This window comes from Girardinichthys multiradiatus, chromosome 5 (genome assembly GCF_021462225.1).
Source record: "Girardinichthys multiradiatus isolate DD_20200921_A chromosome 5, DD_fGirMul_XY1, whole genome shotgun sequence".
Classification (NCBI taxonomy): Eukaryota; Metazoa; Chordata; class Actinopteri; order Cyprinodontiformes; family Goodeidae; genus Girardinichthys; species Girardinichthys multiradiatus.
This window is the reverse complement of record NC_061798.1, coordinates 3,446,931-3,467,477: the sequence shown is the minus strand read 5'-3', so window position 1 is coordinate 3,467,477 and position 20,547 is coordinate 3,446,931. Positions and strand designations below refer to the sequence as shown.

Below are 20,547 nucleotides of genomic sequence, written 5' to 3'. Positions count from 1 at the left end.
TTTTGTGCATACATTTCCCAACAGTGTTGGAGCCAGGTCCATTCCAGAAGCTTTATGTTTGATTGCTTTATCCATGACAAACCAATGTGTGAATCCTATTTTTATCAATCTAGCTGTTGATGTGAGGTCTAACAGAGGAATTTGGAGGAAGTCTTCCACCTACAAACTTTACTGATTTTGTGCAATGCACCATAACACTGGCACTGAAACTGAACATCAGCATGCTTGACAGCTGGTACAATGTTCTTGACTCTGAAAGTTTTATTACTATAAACCTTTGTACTGTTATTGTGGGCATACATCTCAATGTTTGTCTCTTCTGACCATAAAGTTTTTTCCCCAGTGATAATTTAGTTTGTCCATGTGAGCAGCTGTTAATTTCAGTTGAGCTCAAAGCAGGCACTTTGGTGATAGGTACCTTCTCAGTCAATGTTGACATTAGCCCAGCTTTACAGTGAACAATGTCCAGTGTCTTAACAAACCTCTGAGCATTGCATCTGTAGTTTCACATCTGCTGTTTCAATATCTCCTACAAGTGTTCCAGACAAAAACTTGCTGACATCACTTTCTTCTTTATAAATCACAGGGTGAGCCCTCATGGCCTAGCTTAGGTTCACTATTGCAAGGACCTGCTTCTTAAACACAAGCAAATGGAACCACACAGAGGCCAAACACAGTCTAATACTGAGGCATTGGATTGTCTCATTGCAGGGTCATGGATGTTTTCCCATCTGTAAACTCTACCACTAGATGATGACAAAAAAGAAATAATTTAGAAAAGCTGAGCCCTGTTGCCCAAAAGCAATAATTTAGAATTTTCTCCTAACAGACAGCTGGGATCATACTGTTAGCAGAGCATTCGTATACTCTCTATCCAACAGTGTAAAAATGTGAAAGTGTGAACTGGCAAATTGCCTGCAGGCATAAATATGACCCTGTCAACCCATCCTCCACTCCTGTGTGCTGAACATCTCAGCAGCCACTTGTAGAGCCTGCAGGTATACATGATGCATAATACAAGGATGGTATAACCTTTTTCAAATATTTATATAAGAATATGCTAATAATATGTCTGTGTGAGTATAAATAAAGAGAAATGTAAAAAAAAATGAACATAGAATTTATGACTGAATACAACATACTCTTTGTTATCTATATTAACCAAGTTGTTAAGTCATACTTCATTTTAGGAGCTGCTCTGATGACAGAATACTCCAGATTGTTGCATACAGGAGCAGGTGACAGCATTTTCCAGCCAATTCTCTCCATCTCAGCCCTTCCCACTCTCTTCTCCTACCCATGCACTTAAACCACTGTGTAATGTTTATGGCAGTTATTTCATTTACTATGTGGAAAAAGAATTAAAAAATGCTCAAAGCTTCTGACTACATGTAATTGTATATTCTTTCTGAATACCTTCTAATAACTTATTTCCAATAATTAGAATTTGAGCCATGAAATATTTCATGACCTTTCATGAAATATGACTGCTTCCTGACCCAAAATATCTCTGGGCAAATAGGAGATATTTATTGGAGTCACATAACCACACTTCCTTACAGCAGGCTATGAATAGAGTCATTGGTTGTCAAAGCAGGTATAAAACGCCTCCAAGCGTGGTCCAAATTTATGCATGTCCAGTGAAAAATATCTCATGGCAGACCGCTCCTTTTTATATCCCAAAACAATTCAGGTATAAATCGACCTAAATTCCAAAAATACAGAAGAATAGAAGGTTCAAAATGCTCAGCGCTTTATCACTTGCACATATCAACAGACAAACACAGTCACCTACAAAGTAAAGAGAAAATGTCCCTGATGTATAGCTAAGGAAAGGCAAAGAGCTGGGAGGAGATATTCTGTTCTAACAGTTTTATAAGGAGATGTGACGATGACAAAAGAGTTTCCATCACTGAGGAAGAAACTAATAAGATCTTTGAAATTATATGTTTCACAGAGACAAATGTAAAGAGAGATTTTAACAATTTTCTACCTGGCTTTAGCTTATACACCACAGGCAGGCAGATTAACGAAGAAGAAAAGAGGAGGAGGGACAACAGCAGATATCAGTTTCGGTGTCATTCTAGAGATTATATAGTAAAGCTTCTATACAGAACTGTGTTCAACTGGTTTTCGAGGACATTCCAGCTTTAATCTTAGCCTAAGGTATTCCCTTGTGCTGTGGAAGACATACTTAAAAACACAGTTAAAGAGAGTGATGTCCAGAGGGGTGAAGTAGACTGTTTCTCTGTAAATAGCTAAACACCTTCCAGGACCCACTGCAGTTGGGCATCTTGTAGGTGTTGGAGAAACCATCATCTACCCACTTCTAGTGTTGCATATGTTTTAAGAAATATTGGTGTTAGGATCTTCTTTCCATTCCTCTACAGGGTGGCAGCATCAGATCCACGGACTAAAGGAAACTGGACAACATGATGTTGATACAACTTACAGATAGGTGGCAATGAAATAAAAGCTAGGCAACATTTCTTTTTTCCATATTCTATTTTTAATTCTATTTGGATCCAGAGCTGGAAGTAAAATATATAAACATCATTCTAACATTCATTCTAACAGAAGACCACTCACCCTCAGCTTTCTCCCAAAAACAATGACCTTTCCTCGGGTCTGCTCCTTCCTAAACCTCCATTCAACTAAATTCTGACCGTTCTCTCCTGGCAGGGTCATGTTGCGCCGGGCGATCGTAGGGTTAGCAGCTCCTAGAAGGATATCAGAGGAAATCGGGGGTTTGCAGACACTACAATATGTAGACTGGTGAAGGCTTTCAGACAGGAATGGGGATTCACTACATTGATGCCCAACAGCAGCTACAGTACATGGTAAATCATTTAGACATACCTGCCAGTATATGTGGCTCAGTCTGATAGTGTGTGTCCATCCCATTGGCATAGATGACCCTGAGTGAATGGTCATTACCCACTTGGTAGCTGTTACGAAGCTGGTCTACATGACACAAGTACAAGACAGAGATGCAGTTATTGATATATTATTGCATTACAACATTCCAAGATTTTACTGAAGAACTGATGATCAATTGTGAACAGAAATGAGGATTAAAAAAAGGAAAAAGAAAGGCAGAGAGAGTGAGAGTATGTAAAAGACAGCAGGGAGACAAAGTAAGGTGAGAAACAATTAATCTCTAAGCAGAGTGTTTGAACCTGCTAATGGAGCAGAGAGGAGGTTTAACATCCTTCAGCCTTTTTCAATTATGTTCCTCTCAGCCTCCCACAGGCTGCAACAAAGAGTGGCTGACTGCACTCTTATTTTTGACTAAATATACACTCTGCTAGATCCACGCAACAATCCAGCAAACAGAATGAAACAACTTAAATAAACAAAGGCCCAACCAACCATTTCATCCAACCTTTTCCTTCTCCATTCACTCTCACTGTGCTGTAGCGCGGTTGTTCTGCTCTTGCATCATTTTGAATATAGAATTTTTTATGCACTGTTTTTCTTCCTTTTAATTAGTATCATTAAAACATTTGGGCTTGGTAATAGTGTAGTCAAATTCTGAAACTAAAATCCATCCATCCATCCATCCATCCATCCCAGCATGTAAATAAGCCAATAAATAGCCAAGTGGCTAACTTCCATCTCAGGCAGATACTACTAATGCCCTTTTCCGTGGGCTCTACTTAACCCAGCTCCACTGCACTCAGCCCATTTTGTAACCTGTAGCGGGTCAAACCAAAATATAATTTTACTATTTACAAATCATAAACCATGCCTGAAGGCTGAAAGAAAAGAAAAACGACACCATGTCAGCTTTCTGAATTACACTGAGATGGAGTGTTGTATTTAATAACATCCTAAAACAGCTGATCACACATAAAATCAGCTGTTTAGACACACAAACATTTCAACCCATTTCAACCAAAACACACAAAACAATAACATCATGAAACAGTGTGTTTGGTTCAGAAATATGCTGAGTGACCTGATGCAACCATCGTGCACTGGGTCTCACTGGGAGAAAGAGCCCACTGATTTCGTGAAGCATGAATATTCAATAGCAAACCTAAAACTAAATTCACCGTGGTTTTTCACTTGCTTGGTTTTTTGTTTAAAAGTTCTTGTCCTCCTTATTGCCATGGCTGAGACAAAACCTACCTCATAAAACCCAAAATGTTAGCTTACAATAATACAATAATAATACAATACTACAACATTATTAGTATTTTGTTTGTTTTTATTTTCTATTTATTTATTATTGTTTTACGCAGATTAATTTAATGTGACAATGTCACACAGTGACATTAAAGTGCCTGTGAGATCGAATTTTATTGATAAATCCAATTACATTTATGGAATGGAAACACTAATAAAATATTTCCAAAAGTCAATTCATGCCGCTGATAGTTGTTGCAACAGTTGTTGACATATGGTCATAAAAGGCATTTCCAGGCTACTCCTTTGTGATTTTGTTGCGCTCTTTTATGACGTCAAAGGGGAATCCCTGCAAGTAAAGTGACTGCCGCTACAATGGTAGCAAAACAGCAGTGAAGAATCTGATATTTCTTTAGATATATTTCTGTCACTATCAGAGAGACACAGCAGAGTCAGGAGAAGAAAGTCAGCTTTCATCAGATGGCAGAGAACAAATGTTGCGGCGTCCAGACGGCCATCTAATTCCACCAGAGTCTATTTTTGCCGGATGCCGAAATACGGCCGGAGTCGATGCATGAATCATACCGCACCACCAGGAAACAGAACCAGCACAACATCCGGATTTTCAAAATAATTCTCTAAAGACTAGTTCTCATTATATTAAAAATACACACATATATTTATACATACACGTTGTCAAAATGAGGTGAGATCCTTCCATGTATCCATGCAGAAATTAATTAAACCCTCATAATTAGATCAATGAGATATACAGCAGTAAATGTTCACATTTTAAAGCTATGAAGTCTGGGGGCCCCATTTGGTGTGTTTTAAGTCTTCTTTCTTTTGCAGAAGTGTATCACTATGATTGAGTTTAACAACAATCACATATGATGAAATGAGAGCCTAATCTTTAGAGTATCAAATAAATAATGATCATATTACATGGATAAGATGTCATGAAACAGTAAAATGATTATATCTTCGCACTCTGGAACTGAGGACTGAAGAAGCTTGTATGGAGTCACACATTAACTGTGATTGTCTTATCTTTTTCAGAAGTCTTAACTGTCTTATCTTTTTCAGAAGTAGAAAACTACAAGTATAATCAAAGAAAAATGTGTGATGATTTTCTGTTTTTCTACAATTATTACATGGAATGAAGAAGGGTAATGTTAATTAATTGCGAAAATGAAGTGTTTTTTTTTAGCTGTAACTGGTTTGAGAGCAAGAAACAGAGAAATACTGTGTTAGAAAGCTTGAGGCTGAGCAGATAAGGAGGGCACCATGGCCTGGGAGCCAGAGGCAGCAGAGTCATAACATTAGGACGGGAGGGCAGAGGAGAGCCAGCTTCACGGGAACTGGGCATGGATGCTATATATTAGCAGTTGTTAAGATTAGATCAATTAGATCAGTTACTGGGTAACTAAGGTGCATTCAGTGAACGCACCCATTGTACACATGAAAACATCTGGATGCATAAAATAAAAAATGAACCAATTTAACTACTTTAACGTCGGCAGAATGAGTTATTTTGGACTTGCTACCATTTTTATCACTGGCTTTTATTGCACGATCTGCATATGGTTCTTGGAGCTCCTTCGGGCTTTGCAGCGGACTGGACCAGACCGGAGCAGATGCAGTGTAAATCGAGGGTTACAGTATACATACGGCACTGATTGAATTGGAGGCAAAGCTGAGCAGCATGGAGCAGTAGCAGCAGACAAGGGATGATTCAAGATCTGAAGACACTACCTGGTGGGTTATTTTTTATATTAGAAACTTTATAAAAACATTTATCTAAATATATCGTATGTTTCTCTTATTTTGATAATAATTTTGGATTATTATTATTAAAAATAAAAATAATAGTTTCTGATTTTTAATCCTTAACAATAACTGCTGATATCTAAATGTACTTTTGCAACAGGGAAGTGTTCTTTCCTGCCGAGCCTTGATCCGTTCAGCAACAGCAGCAACAACCATTTCTTTGGTGATCTTTTTACCTCACATGCTCTGAACAGCGTGGCTATAGACTCTTCTTCAACATTCTCCTTCGTCTGTCAGATATCCTGACCTCTGACATCATTTCTCTTGTGAACTCAGAGGTTTCTTGTTCAAAGCAATTTGCCGAGACGTTCTCCAATCAGAACTGACTGCACTTTTTGGGACCAGCCCATCTGTCCCTCCTCAAGTTTTCCAGCTTTGATCCAGGCAGCTCTGATCCTCTTCACTTCAGGAAAATAGTGCAGACTACCGGCTGCTGTCATAGTATTGCTGCCACAACCAGCAATGCACCTTGTCAGCACAATAACGGTATTTTTAAACCTGGCTTCTACCTGAACTGTTTATCATTGACACTCACACAATGAATGACCAGAGACTTGCCCTTTGATGTAATTTCTGGGTGACTTTGGACTTGCAAAATTTTACATCGAAATATGCTTATTTTATGGCACAGGCACTTTAATAGCAGCACAGTGCACTACACTGGCGGCTGGAGACAGGTTTTCAAGCCAAAGCTCCAGCCATCAGTGGGTCAATGGAAACACAACAGATTCCATGTGGATTAGAGCGAGAGCAAGCGGAGTAGAGACATGCGGGGCTGGAACGTTCAATGGAAAAGGGGCATTAGAAAATGTGTAAAGGACATTTCTGGCTTACCAGTAGCCATATTTAAAGAATACATATCATGCTGTCACCAGGGCTGCTTTGGAAGTGGATCAGAGGTGAACGGTGGAGATGATGGTGGCCTTTCAGAGAACACCACTCCCACAACCACCCTAATCAACCTCAACAACACCATGTCTGCTCTGGACCACTTCGGGTTCCTAGGAACCACCATTTCTCGAAACCTGAGATGGTCTTCACACATAGACAATGTTCGGAAGAAGGCCCAGCAGAATCTGTACTTCCTGAGGCAACTCAAGAAGTAAAACCTTCCAAAGGTGCTGCTGGTCATCTTCTACACTGCCATCATTCAGTCTGTCCTGTCTTCATCCATCTCATTCTGGTGTGGCTCATCCACAAAACAGGACAATCAGGTCTGCAGAGAGAATCATCAGGGCTGACCTTCCCTCCATCCCGGACTTATATAGGTCTAGGGTCAGGAAAAGGGCAGCTAAAATTACTGCAGACCCCACATACAAACTGTTTAGGCTTCTACCTTCAGGTGGTGCTACAGATTGCTGTCTGCTAAAACCAGCTGCCAAAGAGACAGTTTATTCCCCCAGGCTGTTTCTCTGATGACAGAGTTCCAGAACAACACCATGCATACTTGGACTGATCTCACATTATAATCTATTGTAAAGTCAAATGTATATATATATATATATATATATATATATATATATATATATATATATATATACTTTTAAAAAGATATCAATATGATTGATTCTTGTCCAGTCACCAAAAGAAATCTGAGGACATATTTGGTGGGCGTGGTCTAATTTCTCCACAGCGCCCCTACATATCTTTAAAAAATCAGCCCCAAGCCATGCTTTGAACGAGGAATCTGAAATTTGGTACACATATGTAGGACCTACAAAAAAGACTCTTGGAGCATTGGTCCAAACCCAACAGGAAGTCGGCCATTTTGGATTGAATTTGCCATTTTGACCCCGGTTTTGCCCTTTCTAGCCCGCATATTTGGGCGAACTCCTCCTACAGCTTTTGACTTAGAGACTTGAAAATCCAAAGCTATTTGATACATGAAAGCATGTGGGCGTGGCCACGCCTCAAAATATGACTTCTCGCCATAAAAGACGAAATTGATATAGCTGCTACAAGGAAAGTCACAGAGACCTTAAACCTTCTGAGATTGATCTGCCTCTGGCCCTGAACAATATTCACTGATCAGATGCTGACATCATCGAAGCCCCGCCCCCTGAGAACAGGAAGTGTCATGTTTTCCTTTAGAGAGTAAATTTTTGATGTTCTTCACCTAATCAATGTGAAACTGTCCCAAGTTACAGATAACATGATGGTCTTAGATAGTTGCCAGTACTGACTGCTTTAGCTGGAGGGTGTGGCTATGACGGCGTGGCGAATTCTGATGTCACGCCACAGCCATACGATTGGCTCTAAATTACACATGGAAGATCCGATTTACTCCAAAATAAATTTGGTTGATCTTTGCACGTCCCCAAACAGCTCTATTGGATTACATTGTAATTTGGATCAACAGCGCCCCCTAGGACAGCTCAAGGGCTATATCTACCTCATACATCATCGGATCCATTTCAAATGTAGTATACATGATCATGAGTGAATGATGGACATGTTGACACAGTCAATTGATGACATCAATTTAGCCCCACCCACTAAATGTAGCTTCCATCAGGAAGGTCCGATTTACTCCAAACTGAATATGGTTGATCTTTGTCAGCCCCCAAACAGCTCTATTGGATTACATCGGAATTTGGATTAATAGCACCCCCTAGGACACTTCAAGGGCTATATCTCCCTCATACATCATCAGATCCACTTCAAATGTAGTATACATCATCAGGGATCAATGCTGAACACGTTGCCACAGTCAGTTTATGACATCATTTCAGCCCCACCCACTAATAAACAAGTGAGTGCAGCTTCCATCTGGAAGGTCGGATTTCCCCCAAATTTTGAATACTTCTCGCCAGACCAGAATTCTGCATGAGTGAAGATCATGACATGACGCTCACAGCACCACCTAGAGGCAATATTTGGAATTGAACGGCAGCCTCGCTGGTGGCGTGCAACCGGCGATGCCAGGCTCCTGCGGTTGCTGCACAGGCTGAGTTGCGCGAGGGCCTTCAATGCAGCTTGCAGCTTCAATTTTTTATTGTTATTTTAATACGGCACAGTAAAGGCAATTTCCAATAATTGGAGGGACTAGGAGAAAGTAGGAACTTTAGCAAAAGTGGAAATTTAACCATAACTGATGAAAAGATAAATAAGTCATGATTAATCCTCTGGACAAAGGAGTTAGCTTCATTGAAGCCGAGTTCTTGAAGCCAAAGAGAGAAATCCCACCCACCCCCCTCAGCCAGGTCATTTAAAAATCTTATACCTTGTGGGACAAACTGTTATGTTCTAATGAAAAGAAACTGGAACATTTGCCCACAGTTGCATAAGTTTGGTTTGACACAATAACAACAGAGCACATCACAGAATAGCTCACACTGAAATATTATGAAATACTAGGCTCTGGGGTTTCTTTTCTTAAAGAAAAAAGCGTGTCACTTCAGCTTTTGTTCTTCATTCTGACAGTTTCCTTAATTTTTAAGGACACTCTGAACAATATAAAGACATGGTCAGTTCCAACTACTGGACTAAGAATCAGAAGAAAAATTCTAAAGGACCTTCAGAACCCCCTCTGTAAAAAGCTTAGATAACTATTTATCCAGACCTCTTTAAGTTATTATAAGTCAGTCGATGAAAGCTGTCAAAACATTTTGTACAGTACTTTACTGTAATAATTTATTTTATTTTTTGGGGGAAATTTATCAAATAATATAATATGAAATATATTTTCTGCTTCAACGTTTCTGCTTCAACATCCTCCTCTTCGTTAAAATGGATAATTTTGCATTAACCATCTTGCAGAATATGATATGACATTAGGTGGTGTATATGTGGTTAGGGTTATATTTTCATTATCCACAGTGATTTCACAGCACATCATCATACAGGGTGGAAACAACAGTGTACTTTAAATGTCCGTAAATGACCCTTTAACCTCTCGTTTCCATATATTCTGCTTTCTCAAGCAGTTAACAGCATCATTAATGTGACTAAGTACAGCAGCTAAATTAGCATGTTACCATCTCTGACCTGCACCTGGACCTAATGGGATGTTACCTACCTACGCATGCAAATGAGAGGACAGAGAAAACAGTAAATAAAGTACATGAACTGATGAAAGCAATGCATCAGTTGTCAATGACTATGAATGAATCAGGACAGGAGGAATGTACTCTCAACAGAAAACATGCTTTGTTTTTAGAGGTTTTTGTGGAACTAGTGGCCTTTATATGGAGTACTCAGACAGGAAATGAGCAGAGTGAGGAGGGAAGACATGCAGCAAAGGTCCCGAGGTCAGGGAATCAAACCCAGGATGGCTGCGTTCAGGACTAAAAACCTCCGTATATGGAGCACACGCTTACCTCTACACCCACGATGCCCCAAAAAAACAGCTTTTTAAGGCTGGGAAAGTTGGCAGGGCCTGGCTGACGAGGATATAGGCTCCTGCACTAAAGTATCATTCACGCATACAAACTATGTAATATTGATGGTCATTAAACATTGACCTTAGGATACAAAGTCACAAAAAGAAAAATTGAAAAACGCAGATTAATGAATTAAAGGAAAAAAGTGTTCTGAGGATGCTGGCTTTCTGACTTGCACCGTTAATGGAAGACAACGTTTGTTCAGATTTTATACCAACTGCTAAAATATCATTTCCAGCATTTGTCTGACATAAAGGGTGACAACACTGGTTAAATTATCCCAAACCTAGATTTATGAAAACTGATTTCATTCAGCATTTCTTTTTTTATTTATTGTATGTTTGTCTGGGTTATAGAAGCTTTGAATTAAAATGAAACAAAACAATAACCAAAACAGAGTCATTGTAAGAAAAAATGATCACAGAAAGCAACACAGAAGCAATGCTGCTGTCTATCATGTCATGTGAGGCTTTACTTCTCTCACAAACCCTGGGACTGGGTTTCCTGTCTCTGATTTATTGCTCACGTTTCTGACTGCAGTTTGTTTTACTTCTCTGACTGTGCAGCACTGACTTTAGAACACCTTTAGCTTACAGTATTTGCAACTCTTAAACCTTTTCACGTTAGGTCAGGTTACAACCACAAACGTCTCTGTATTTTATTTTGCCAGATGGACAAACACAAAGCAGTGCATGAATTGGAAGAAAGTTTATAACAGTTTAAAAATCTTTATATTCCACTCAACAGGTTTTCTCCCAGGGAATTCCTGTGCTTAGCTTCATCAATCTAGCTTGTTTACAACAGTGGCATTACAAAAACTGGACGTTTCTCCAAAACTCATAAAAAGAGGAGAGTGAACTTGGTCCGTGACGTTGCCAAGATACAACACCAAAGTACCTGCAAGAATTTCCAACACAACAAGTACTGGTAATGTTTCAGGTGTGACAACATCTGATGTATTCTCCCTACATCTAGACTAAGGAGTAGGAGTGAAAAGAAACATCCAGGCCTGACTGAAATCTCCTAAAACCTTGTGAGAAGACTGTGCACAAAAACAAAACAACATCACCATCATTTGTGTTGGTCTTTCACAATCACAATAAATTAAACTGAAGTTTGTGGTTGTAAAAAGTTTGAATACTTTAGCAAGCTGCTTTTTGCACAACATAGGAGGAGCGGAGTCTGGCAGATGTGCTTGCAAACAGATTTTGTTCCTTTTAAATGTTTAAGTTTGAGAGTAATTGTTTTGATGAGCTGACTACATGTGCTGCATGGAAAACATTGGGGGAAAAATAATAAAATCTGAAAGTAAGAACAAACAGCAAATTTGTGGTCACACCAAAGATGATTCCTCTTTGTACTATAAATCCTGCCAGCCTTTTGGATATAAAGCTAGATTTCATTAGGTTTGATAAATTTATTTTTATTTTTTATTCTTACATCTTTTAACATTAGTCTGTCCTTTCTTTGTATCTTGGCTTCACACTCACAGCCATATGCATGCCAGCACCTTACCCTGCACCAAAGTGTAAAAGGAGTCTATTGATGACAAGTTTGTTGTTATGGAAACATCCTCATCCCTCCCAGATGTCTCTATGTCCACTGCAACGGCTCCTGAAGACATGTCGCCATGGAGATTTGTGACCACTCCAGTAGGGAAGGTCACATTAGTCAGACGACCCTCGCTGTCATAGCTACAAGAACAGTGAGAATGCAGGGGAAGGAAAGGAGACATTGGTTATCTTTATTGGAATGAATCCTGTAGATGCTGGTGAAAATTACCTAAATATGAATAGATGCAGCAACACCTCACACTTATTAAGATGTGTAAAATACCGTAAAACAGAAAAATCTTTTATAACAGCAAAATAATCTCACACTAAACATTTGAGGAAGATTCAATTTTATCACATTTTACAACACTTTTCAACTGAATTTTGTCTTGGTTCCCCTGAGAACTACTACAAAATAAATGTAACTGAAGCATTTTGAGATTGACATCAAACCTTTATCAGTCTGTTTATGAACCTTTAACTAGAAATGCATTGTTTAATAACTAAGATTACCATAAATTGAAATGCTTATAAAGTACCTTAAGACAATGTTTGTTGTTGTGAATTGGTTCAATATGAATGAACTGAACTAAATTGAACTGACTGGTGTCACACACCCTTTTAGAGACAAATCTCAGTTCTGCATTACACAGCAGGACATTACAGCAGGACCTATCCTCTTCACTTGACAGAACCCAGGAAAACTAACCTCCCTCACTACAGCCTGATGTTTTTCTACCCAGTGACTCTGGAGCCAGCCATCCTTTCATTCATCCCCACATAGTTTGCATACATTCATTTAAATATGAAAACCAGAAAAGTGGCTTACTCATAGAATGTAGTCCAGCCAATCTGGATGCTCTTGGTAGCCATCAACCCACTGTTGCCATGGTAAGTAAATAAAACCAATTCCTGACCCTGAGCTGTAAGAGACTTTAGACCTCCATTAGTCCCGATTGTCAGCCAGATGACCTGTACATAATAAAAGCAACAATCACAACCAGAAAATCAAATGGTTGCAGTTGTCACAAATCCAGAACGATATTAAGCCATGGCCATCTCCAAAGAATGCAAATGTGAAAAAATGTAACATCTCACCTGATTATCAGGAGCCACCACACGTACAGGCATCCTGTTGGTGTCTCTACGGATACGGAGCGTGTTCCCGCTGCTGTCTGTCACCGCAGTAACATCCTCCTCATTGCTGATACGAAAGGAAAGCAGAGAATGAGAACAAACTGAGCTATATTTTAAAAAAGCGCACAGAGTAGAACATTTACTGCCTTATGGTGTAAAAGTGATGAAAAATCAAGACAGCCAGTCAAACCAACCTGTAACTGAAGTTGTATTTAAAGTCTCCAGTGATCAGAGACATGGTGAACTGGTGAGTCCCATTTGAATCAAACACATAAAGTTCTTGTGAGGCTGGAGAAGCCACTTCATAGGAGCTGGGACCTGAAGCCAAAGAGCCTGCAGATGGGTTACACAGATGAATATCACTAATTTTGACAAACACTGTAATTACTGACCCTGTCTGGAGTAGGTTTCTGCTAGTCATGTTAACTGGACATTAATGGATTTTGACTGGATTCTCAGACTTTTTTCCTTCATATGCAGAGGAGTACAGACATACAGTTGGAAAATGATAGCTTGAGTATAACTTACTAATATTACTTCAAGTTGTTGGTCAAATGAAAAGATAGGTTTAAATCTAAATCTGCCAGGGGAATGAACATTTAATCTATGGTAGTAAAGTTGCCATTAAAGTTCTCCAATTTCTTCTGTTTCTTTCAGGTGGTTTTCTGACCAGGAGCTCCTGTGTTTGTTTTTCCCGGTCTCCTCAGCCTAATCTGGCTCTGCTGGAAGCTGCTTCCAGTAAAAACTGAATCCTCCTATCCACTGTGCCCAACCACCTCATATTTGTTCTAGTGAGGGGATTGAATCCAGCTGAGGATTCAATATGATCTGTTAGCTTCTTTTGCTGGAACACCAAAACCTTCATTGACAAATGCTGAAATGGAATGAATTCGACTGTATTTAACTCTAACTCAACTGATTTTTCTAAAACAACCTGAGATTTATTTTAATGTAAACAGCAATCTGTAAATACACTGAGTGCAATAAAACTGAACAAAACAAGGCAGTTAAATGGGGGCTAAAGTAGCTAGCTATAGATGATAGCACTGGAGTGATTGCTTCTTGATATTGAATGTTGCCGAAACTGAGCTCAAACATTCTGTGACATGGGCCTGTTCACAGAATAGTGTTAAATACTTTTGTGGCAGTTGTGTCTTTCAAAACATATGAATACAATTCTTTATTGGTAATTGTTATGAATCTTGTCATACATTCATCAAAAAAATTAGCCAACTTCCATCTTTAAGTCTAAATGATAACAAATGTGTTGATTTTAAAAGCATTTCAAATCCTTGAAATTTTATTTTCATTCATTTTGTTTTATTTTCATTCATAGATTGGTTTCATTCATTCATATCTTATTTTTCATTTTACTTTCTGAATTCTGGGATAATGTTAGATAAAAATCCTTACTGTGATGATCAGAAAATATGCAAAATGGTGTTTGTTTTTTTAGAGGAATCTCCTCCAAAATGAACCAAGGAGCAGAGGGATTTGTATAAACAAGATGAAACCGGAAGACCAACAGCTGCCTTTGCAATCATAGCAGCTCAGATGCGCTCCCTGGTGGTTTGCTAGCTTCACACTGCAGCTAGTCCAGAATATTTCCGAGTTCAGTGAGACCCCTCACAGACCCCTCAGACTCAGCAGCCGAAATGCAGCACTGATGTGTGGAAACTGAAAACAGCTAATTCTATATGTGTTAATACCGGTGCGTGGCTGGTTGCGTCTTATGGCCCGGATCCGAATATTTCCCAGATCTGCCACGTACAGAGTCCCATCCGGTGATACAACCAGAGATGAAGGACAGCTCAGTCTGGCATCTTTAGCATAACCATCTCCTGTCTGATAGCAGTCACAGTTGGCATCATTCTTCAAAGAGCAGCCAGAAAAACAAACAGGAAGAAATTATGATTCCATGTAACAAATCTCCTGATGGGTGTTTTTTAATGACTGTTGTTTTGAGGGGAAATATCACAACAAAGGAGAGAAAATAACTTTTTAATAACTCTGTACCTTGCAGTCACATTCAGATAGTGCACCAGCAAGATGGGTAATTTCTCCATCAGTGGACACCTAAAAGTGTAGCAGAAGAAGTGTAGATGTGAAAAATAGAGATGAAACAGCTGCCTGGCATCTTAACTGAAAGAATGTAACAAACTGGAGGTTGTAAGAATGGGATATTAGCTAAAACAAAAACAATAAATAAAGAAATCATATTTTTTTCAGGACTTCTGGTCATTCAATAGTTTTTTTAACTTGAGCAAAACAGTTCCATCTTGACCCCGATATGATACACAGCAATACAGGATCTAGATCTAACCTGGAAATATCGGTATACATGAGGGAGTAAATGTGCCATAAATATGCAGCAGGTTACTTGTCGAATGCGGTGCATTTTCTTCTCATCTGTCTCTGCGATGTAGAGGATGCCGCTGTATGACAGGGCAATGGCTGTAGCTCCCTCCAACATGGTCTGTACTGCTCTCTTCCCCATGGTGTACTCTATACCAGGCACCTGGCAGTGCATAGGACGACCTGCCACTATACGCACCTGAACACACCCACACACACATACAAGAATGGTAGGTAAGAATGCAAATATCAGTTTCTTGTTTTGGAAAAAGGGCAGATATACTACTGGATATTACAATTCTCTGCAAAAGTCTTCATACTTTGGACTTAGGTCTGGACTTTGACTGGGCCATTGTTTCACATAAATATGCTTTAATTTAAACCATTTATTGTCCATCCAAGAATTGAACCTCCACCCAGTCTCAGGTCTTTTGCTGCATGTATTTAGTTCTGTCCACCTTCTCTTCAACTCTGATTGATAAGAAGATTGACGATTGTTAAAGAAAAAAATATCTCCACAGCATGATGCGGTCACCACCATGTTTCACCCTGGAGACTATGCGTTCAGGGTGTGTTACTTTTCTGCCACACACATAGTTATGCTTGTAGGCTAAAAAATTGTTTCTTTTGACTTTCAATGATAGCTTTCTTTGTGTCACTCCTTCATAAATGCCAGGTTTATGGTGTGCTCGATAAATGTTTGTCTTTTTAACTGTTTCTCCCACCTGAGCTGGGAATATCTGCTATTCCTCCAGAGTTACCATGGGTCTCCTGGATGCTTCTCTAAAAAATGCTCGACAGACTATTGATCTGTTATTACAGCAGGACTTATTTACACACAAGTAGGGTGCAGATAGTTATGAAAACAATGTGCAATTAAAGAAGAACAAGGTAAATGTGCAAAAGCAAGTAGTAATAATATAATAAAAAATCAACTTATGTACAGTAAAAAAAAGGTGGAGGTGCTTGACAATTATTGCAGGTATTTATAAATACAGAGGTTACTGCACATGGTATTATACAGTAGAATTGAAAAGTCTGACAAAGGTGCGGATGAAGGACCTGCGCTAGTTTTCCTTCCTGTATTGAGGGTGTCTCAGTCGGCTACTAAAGGAGCTGCTCAGCTCTTCTACTGTCCGGTGCAGTGGGTTAGAGGTTATGTCGATGATGGATGTGAGCTTGGCTAACATCCTCCTCTCACCCACCACCTCCACAGAGTCAAGTGGGCAGTTTGAATAAAGTCATTATATGTAGTTTACATGTTCGATGAACATAAAATACGGATGTCAAACATACCTGTCTGTTTTCAGTGATCTGCAGCACAACATTGTTGTCCAGGACATAGATGGAGTTATCCATGGGGTTGATGGCTAGGTCTGTAGGCCATTCTAACCGTACCTAAACATTGAGAAGAATGACTTCATTTTCAATGTATCATCAACCAGAACATAAATGTTACCTGGAAAATATGTGAACCCCTTACTCATGGAATACTAATTACTGTGCACTGTCTATGTAACATAGATCTGAGTTCTGTCACAAACACAAATAGAAAAAAACCCCAGCAAGTGTCAAATTCTAGAGGAAGCAGGGCCTAATGTGTCTGGGTGTGGAGCTGTTCCTTTACGTGTCTCCTATCTGTTATATGCTATATCACACACTGTCACTCTGAAAATAAGGTGTCACAGTAGTGTACCACTCCTTACTCTCACACTCCCTACCACATTCAGTTTTAGTCTGTAAACAAATGCATTTAGTCAACAGAGACGTTAATGGGGATGAGGAATAGAAAAAAAGCAGCACAGAAATAATTTAACTTGACAAAACCCCTCTCTCTTTAATAAATTCTAGCTTATCTGTTTTTTCTTCCCAGCACCCAGTCCCATGAATCACAACAAACAACACCAACAAGGGTTCACATTTGCTCCCAACATTTACTTAAAACAAGAGTGTGGCATTGATACACTGTGGTTGTTTTCAGAATGCTCTGTGTGTTAACCTGTCTTATGTGCATGCTGGTATCGCAGGTCAAAGGTCGTGCAGAGGTCAGGTCGTTGCTGCCCAGCACTGTGGAGATGATTCCATTACCATCCACTTTCCTGATCATTGTTCCGTCCACGAAGTAGATCAGTCCGTTCTTATCAACTGCTATCCCTGAAGAGCACACAAAAACACCGGAGGAATGAAAAGACCTGACCTGTAATATCATAGATATTACAAATAATGACTGATTGATATTGAGTGATAAATAATTAAGATTTGAATTATAATTGGCAATATATACACTGACCAATGACTGTGGAGATGGGGTGGAAACTCATATGCTTTACACAATAATAAACAGTTTTATTTACATAAAGAACGTGGCTAAATAAATCTGTACATTTAAAGAAAATAAAAATGCCACTACATAATGTCAAAATGTACATCTTAGAATCACAAATCTAAATTAATACAAAATTAAGAAAACATTAAGAAAATATATTAACAAAATCATCTTTAAAAGATGCTAAAAAAACAGATTAACAATTTTTTAGATATTCAGTATCAGAGAACTCCTCCTTCATGCCTGTTGGATATAAAGGTTTAATATTAGGTTTCTAATTTCTCTGAGACTGCATAATGAGGATTAAAAGACGTGTGCATGTACAAACTGTGTACAATTTTATTTATTGTCCAACATTCCAGAATACAATCCTTATCCCATCTGTGAAGCATGGTGAGGGTAGAATCATGGTCTGGTTCTGTTTTGTAAGAGCTGCATCTGAACTGCATCTTAAATAAAGTACTGACTAGCTTGTACTGCTGCAGAAGTTAACTGAACCTTTTGGAATAGAAAAGACCTTATCAAATTCCAAGTTAATCATGTAAGAGGACAGCTTTTCACCAGACATGTTATATAACATCCCTTAATAACTGAATGCACTACGTATACAGATTTGTGTAATATAAACATGACAAAATATGCACAGTGATGTTGGACATGGTTACTTCAACATGACACATTGAAAATCTAAAATATTCATCCTTTGACAGAGCTCAATAAGCTCCATAAGATGTTCCTCAGATGTTGAAGGCATCGCTATGTGAATTGCTGTGCTTGAGGAAATAATCACAGCATTGATATATTTAAATTACCACCTTGTCTGTGTGGACAGATCCACACAGAGAGTTGTAGAACCAGTCCTGTAAATGATATACTGGCCCACTTGATATTCTGTTCCCCTCAAGCATGAAAAGCATTTATAATTCTCCCAGGATATATGTGGCTGTAGAGTGAAAAACTGCCATCACATGCAAAGCAACGACCAGGAAGGGGTTTAGCTGTGAAATCTGTCTGCACATAGAACTTTTGTCACAGAGGTTCAGTTTCACCGCTTCCTTCAAGGGACAACAGTAATCTAACAGGAACACAGCTAAAGCTAACGAAATGTGTACGTTTAAACCTCAACTTTCTGCTGCTATATCAGACTTTCTCACTTCCTGCAAATCACACTCTCATTGTTCTGTACCGCATGATCTAAGCTTGCTGAGCCAGAAGTGCAAATAAAGTCCTGATTAAATTCTTTGGCAGATGGAAAAAGTTACAATCATTTGCATTTCATACTGCGAAGAGAAAACGTCCGGTCTGACGATGAATTCATGGTCCCACTTTAATATGAATCTAAACAGGTGCCACTTTATGTGTGCTGGGAGCTAGATTCAGAAATAGTGGCTATGGGTCACAGGTGAGGTGTGTGTGTGTGTGTGTGTGTTTGTATGTCTGTACCTTTTGGTCCCAGTAGCTGTGCCTCTGTAGCTTTTCTCCCATCACCACATCGGGCCTCATCAAAAGGAGGACACTGTTCACCTGTGCCAGCCACTACTTCTCCATTACCTGAACACACACACATAACTAATCATGGTGCAGGATGCTTTGAATTTGTCAACATGGGGCTTTCCTGTGGTTTATGCTTACTGTTGAGATCACGGACGCCGCTGAGCACCTTGGGGCGGTAAATTCTCCTGGAGTTGGTGTCGGACACATACAGCTGTCCAGTTACTGGGTCAGTGGCCAAGTAGTAGCGGTGAGCAGGGTTGTTGCTGTGGAGGACAGTGACAGACAAACAGGGACAGTACAAGGAATAAATAATCAGATTAAAGGAGGTCCATGAATGGGTATAAATGTTCTGCTTGTCCATGTTTAACCATAACCTCTAGTTCACCTCGTTGATTCACATTTGGAGATGATAAAGAAAACTCATGCCAGTGTAGTGTCTTTGTCAAATACAGTGTTATTAATTTACACTACCGGTCAAAGGTTTGAGAACCACTATCTCATTTAATGGTTTTCTTTATGTTTATTACTATTTACATTGTACGTAGATTCTCACTGAAGGCATCAAAACAGTGAATGAACACACATGGAATTATGTAGCAAACGAAAAATTGTAAAAGAACTTTAAATATTTTTTATTTTTTAGATTCCTTAAAGCAGCTGTCCTTTGCTGTGATGCAGGCCAGATGAAGGGAACTGAGGTTGCTATGGTACTAATGTTAGACAGAGGCATGTGGAAACTAAACTAGACATAACCTACAAATGAAAACAAACCTGAGGATAATAAACCAGAAGCTAGAAAGGAAAAATAGAAATAAACTCTAGGAAGAACTAAACCAGAGAACATGGGGGAAAGCTAGTCAGGGAATAAAAATTATTATTACATTAAAACTTTCTGGCTTGTCAACTTGGCTGGGTAGGGTTAGACACATGGAATGGGGATTTATTAGAGATTTAGGGTGTGCACTAGAGCTGACCTGCAGGAAAGAAATACACCACTGTTTTCTCCTGCTCATCGACACCTCTGAATCTATCTGGATGTGTGAGCACATAACATCCTTCCATGCAGATGTAAAAGGACATATCACCTGCCATATATTCTGACACTGTGATGAACGGCGGGGGTTAAAACCTGTTGTAGTTATGGAAGAAGTGGGGGCTAGCACCACCCGCTGGCCATAACAATGATTGGTTGCGTAGGAGGCTGAACATCGATGGGCAGATGGACCGGATCAGTAGAATTTTTATTTTTTTTATAGAATTTGAAGCACAAGTGGCATCAATCATCAGTAGTGTGACACAAAGAAGGGCAGAAACAGAAGGAGAAGACAAACAGTAAATG

General features: G+C 39.2%; 1 protein-coding gene across 2 annotated transcripts in view; it reads right to left on the bottom strand.

The window, feature by feature from the left end:
- LOC124868280 (teneurin-3-like) overlaps nucleotides 1-20,547 on the bottom strand; it is a 474,572-nt gene that overhangs the window by 22,220 nt on the left and 431,805 nt on the right. For both annotated transcript variants that reach the window (XM_047365339.1, XM_047365340.1), the window contains 13 exons: nucleotides 19,347-19,471; nucleotides 19,158-19,265; nucleotides 17,388-17,542; nucleotides 16,685-16,786; nucleotides 15,414-15,587; nucleotides 15,050-15,109; nucleotides 14,743-14,905; nucleotides 13,228-13,366; nucleotides 12,995-13,100; nucleotides 12,726-12,868; nucleotides 11,859-12,037; nucleotides 2,860-2,964; nucleotides 2,590-2,720 (listed from right to left, as the gene is read on the bottom strand). In XM_047365339.1, coding sequence (XP_047221295.1) covers nucleotides 2,590-2,720; nucleotides 2,860-2,964; nucleotides 11,859-12,037; nucleotides 12,726-12,868; nucleotides 12,995-13,100; nucleotides 13,228-13,366; nucleotides 14,743-14,905; nucleotides 15,050-15,109; nucleotides 15,414-15,587; nucleotides 16,685-16,786; nucleotides 17,388-17,542; nucleotides 19,158-19,265; nucleotides 19,347-19,471 — 1,690 coding nt within the window. The remainder of the gene's footprint in view (nucleotides 1-2,589; nucleotides 2,721-2,859; nucleotides 2,965-11,858; nucleotides 12,038-12,725; nucleotides 12,869-12,994; nucleotides 13,101-13,227; nucleotides 13,367-14,742; nucleotides 14,906-15,049; nucleotides 15,110-15,413; nucleotides 15,588-16,684; nucleotides 16,787-17,387; nucleotides 17,543-19,157; nucleotides 19,266-19,346; nucleotides 19,472-20,547) is intronic.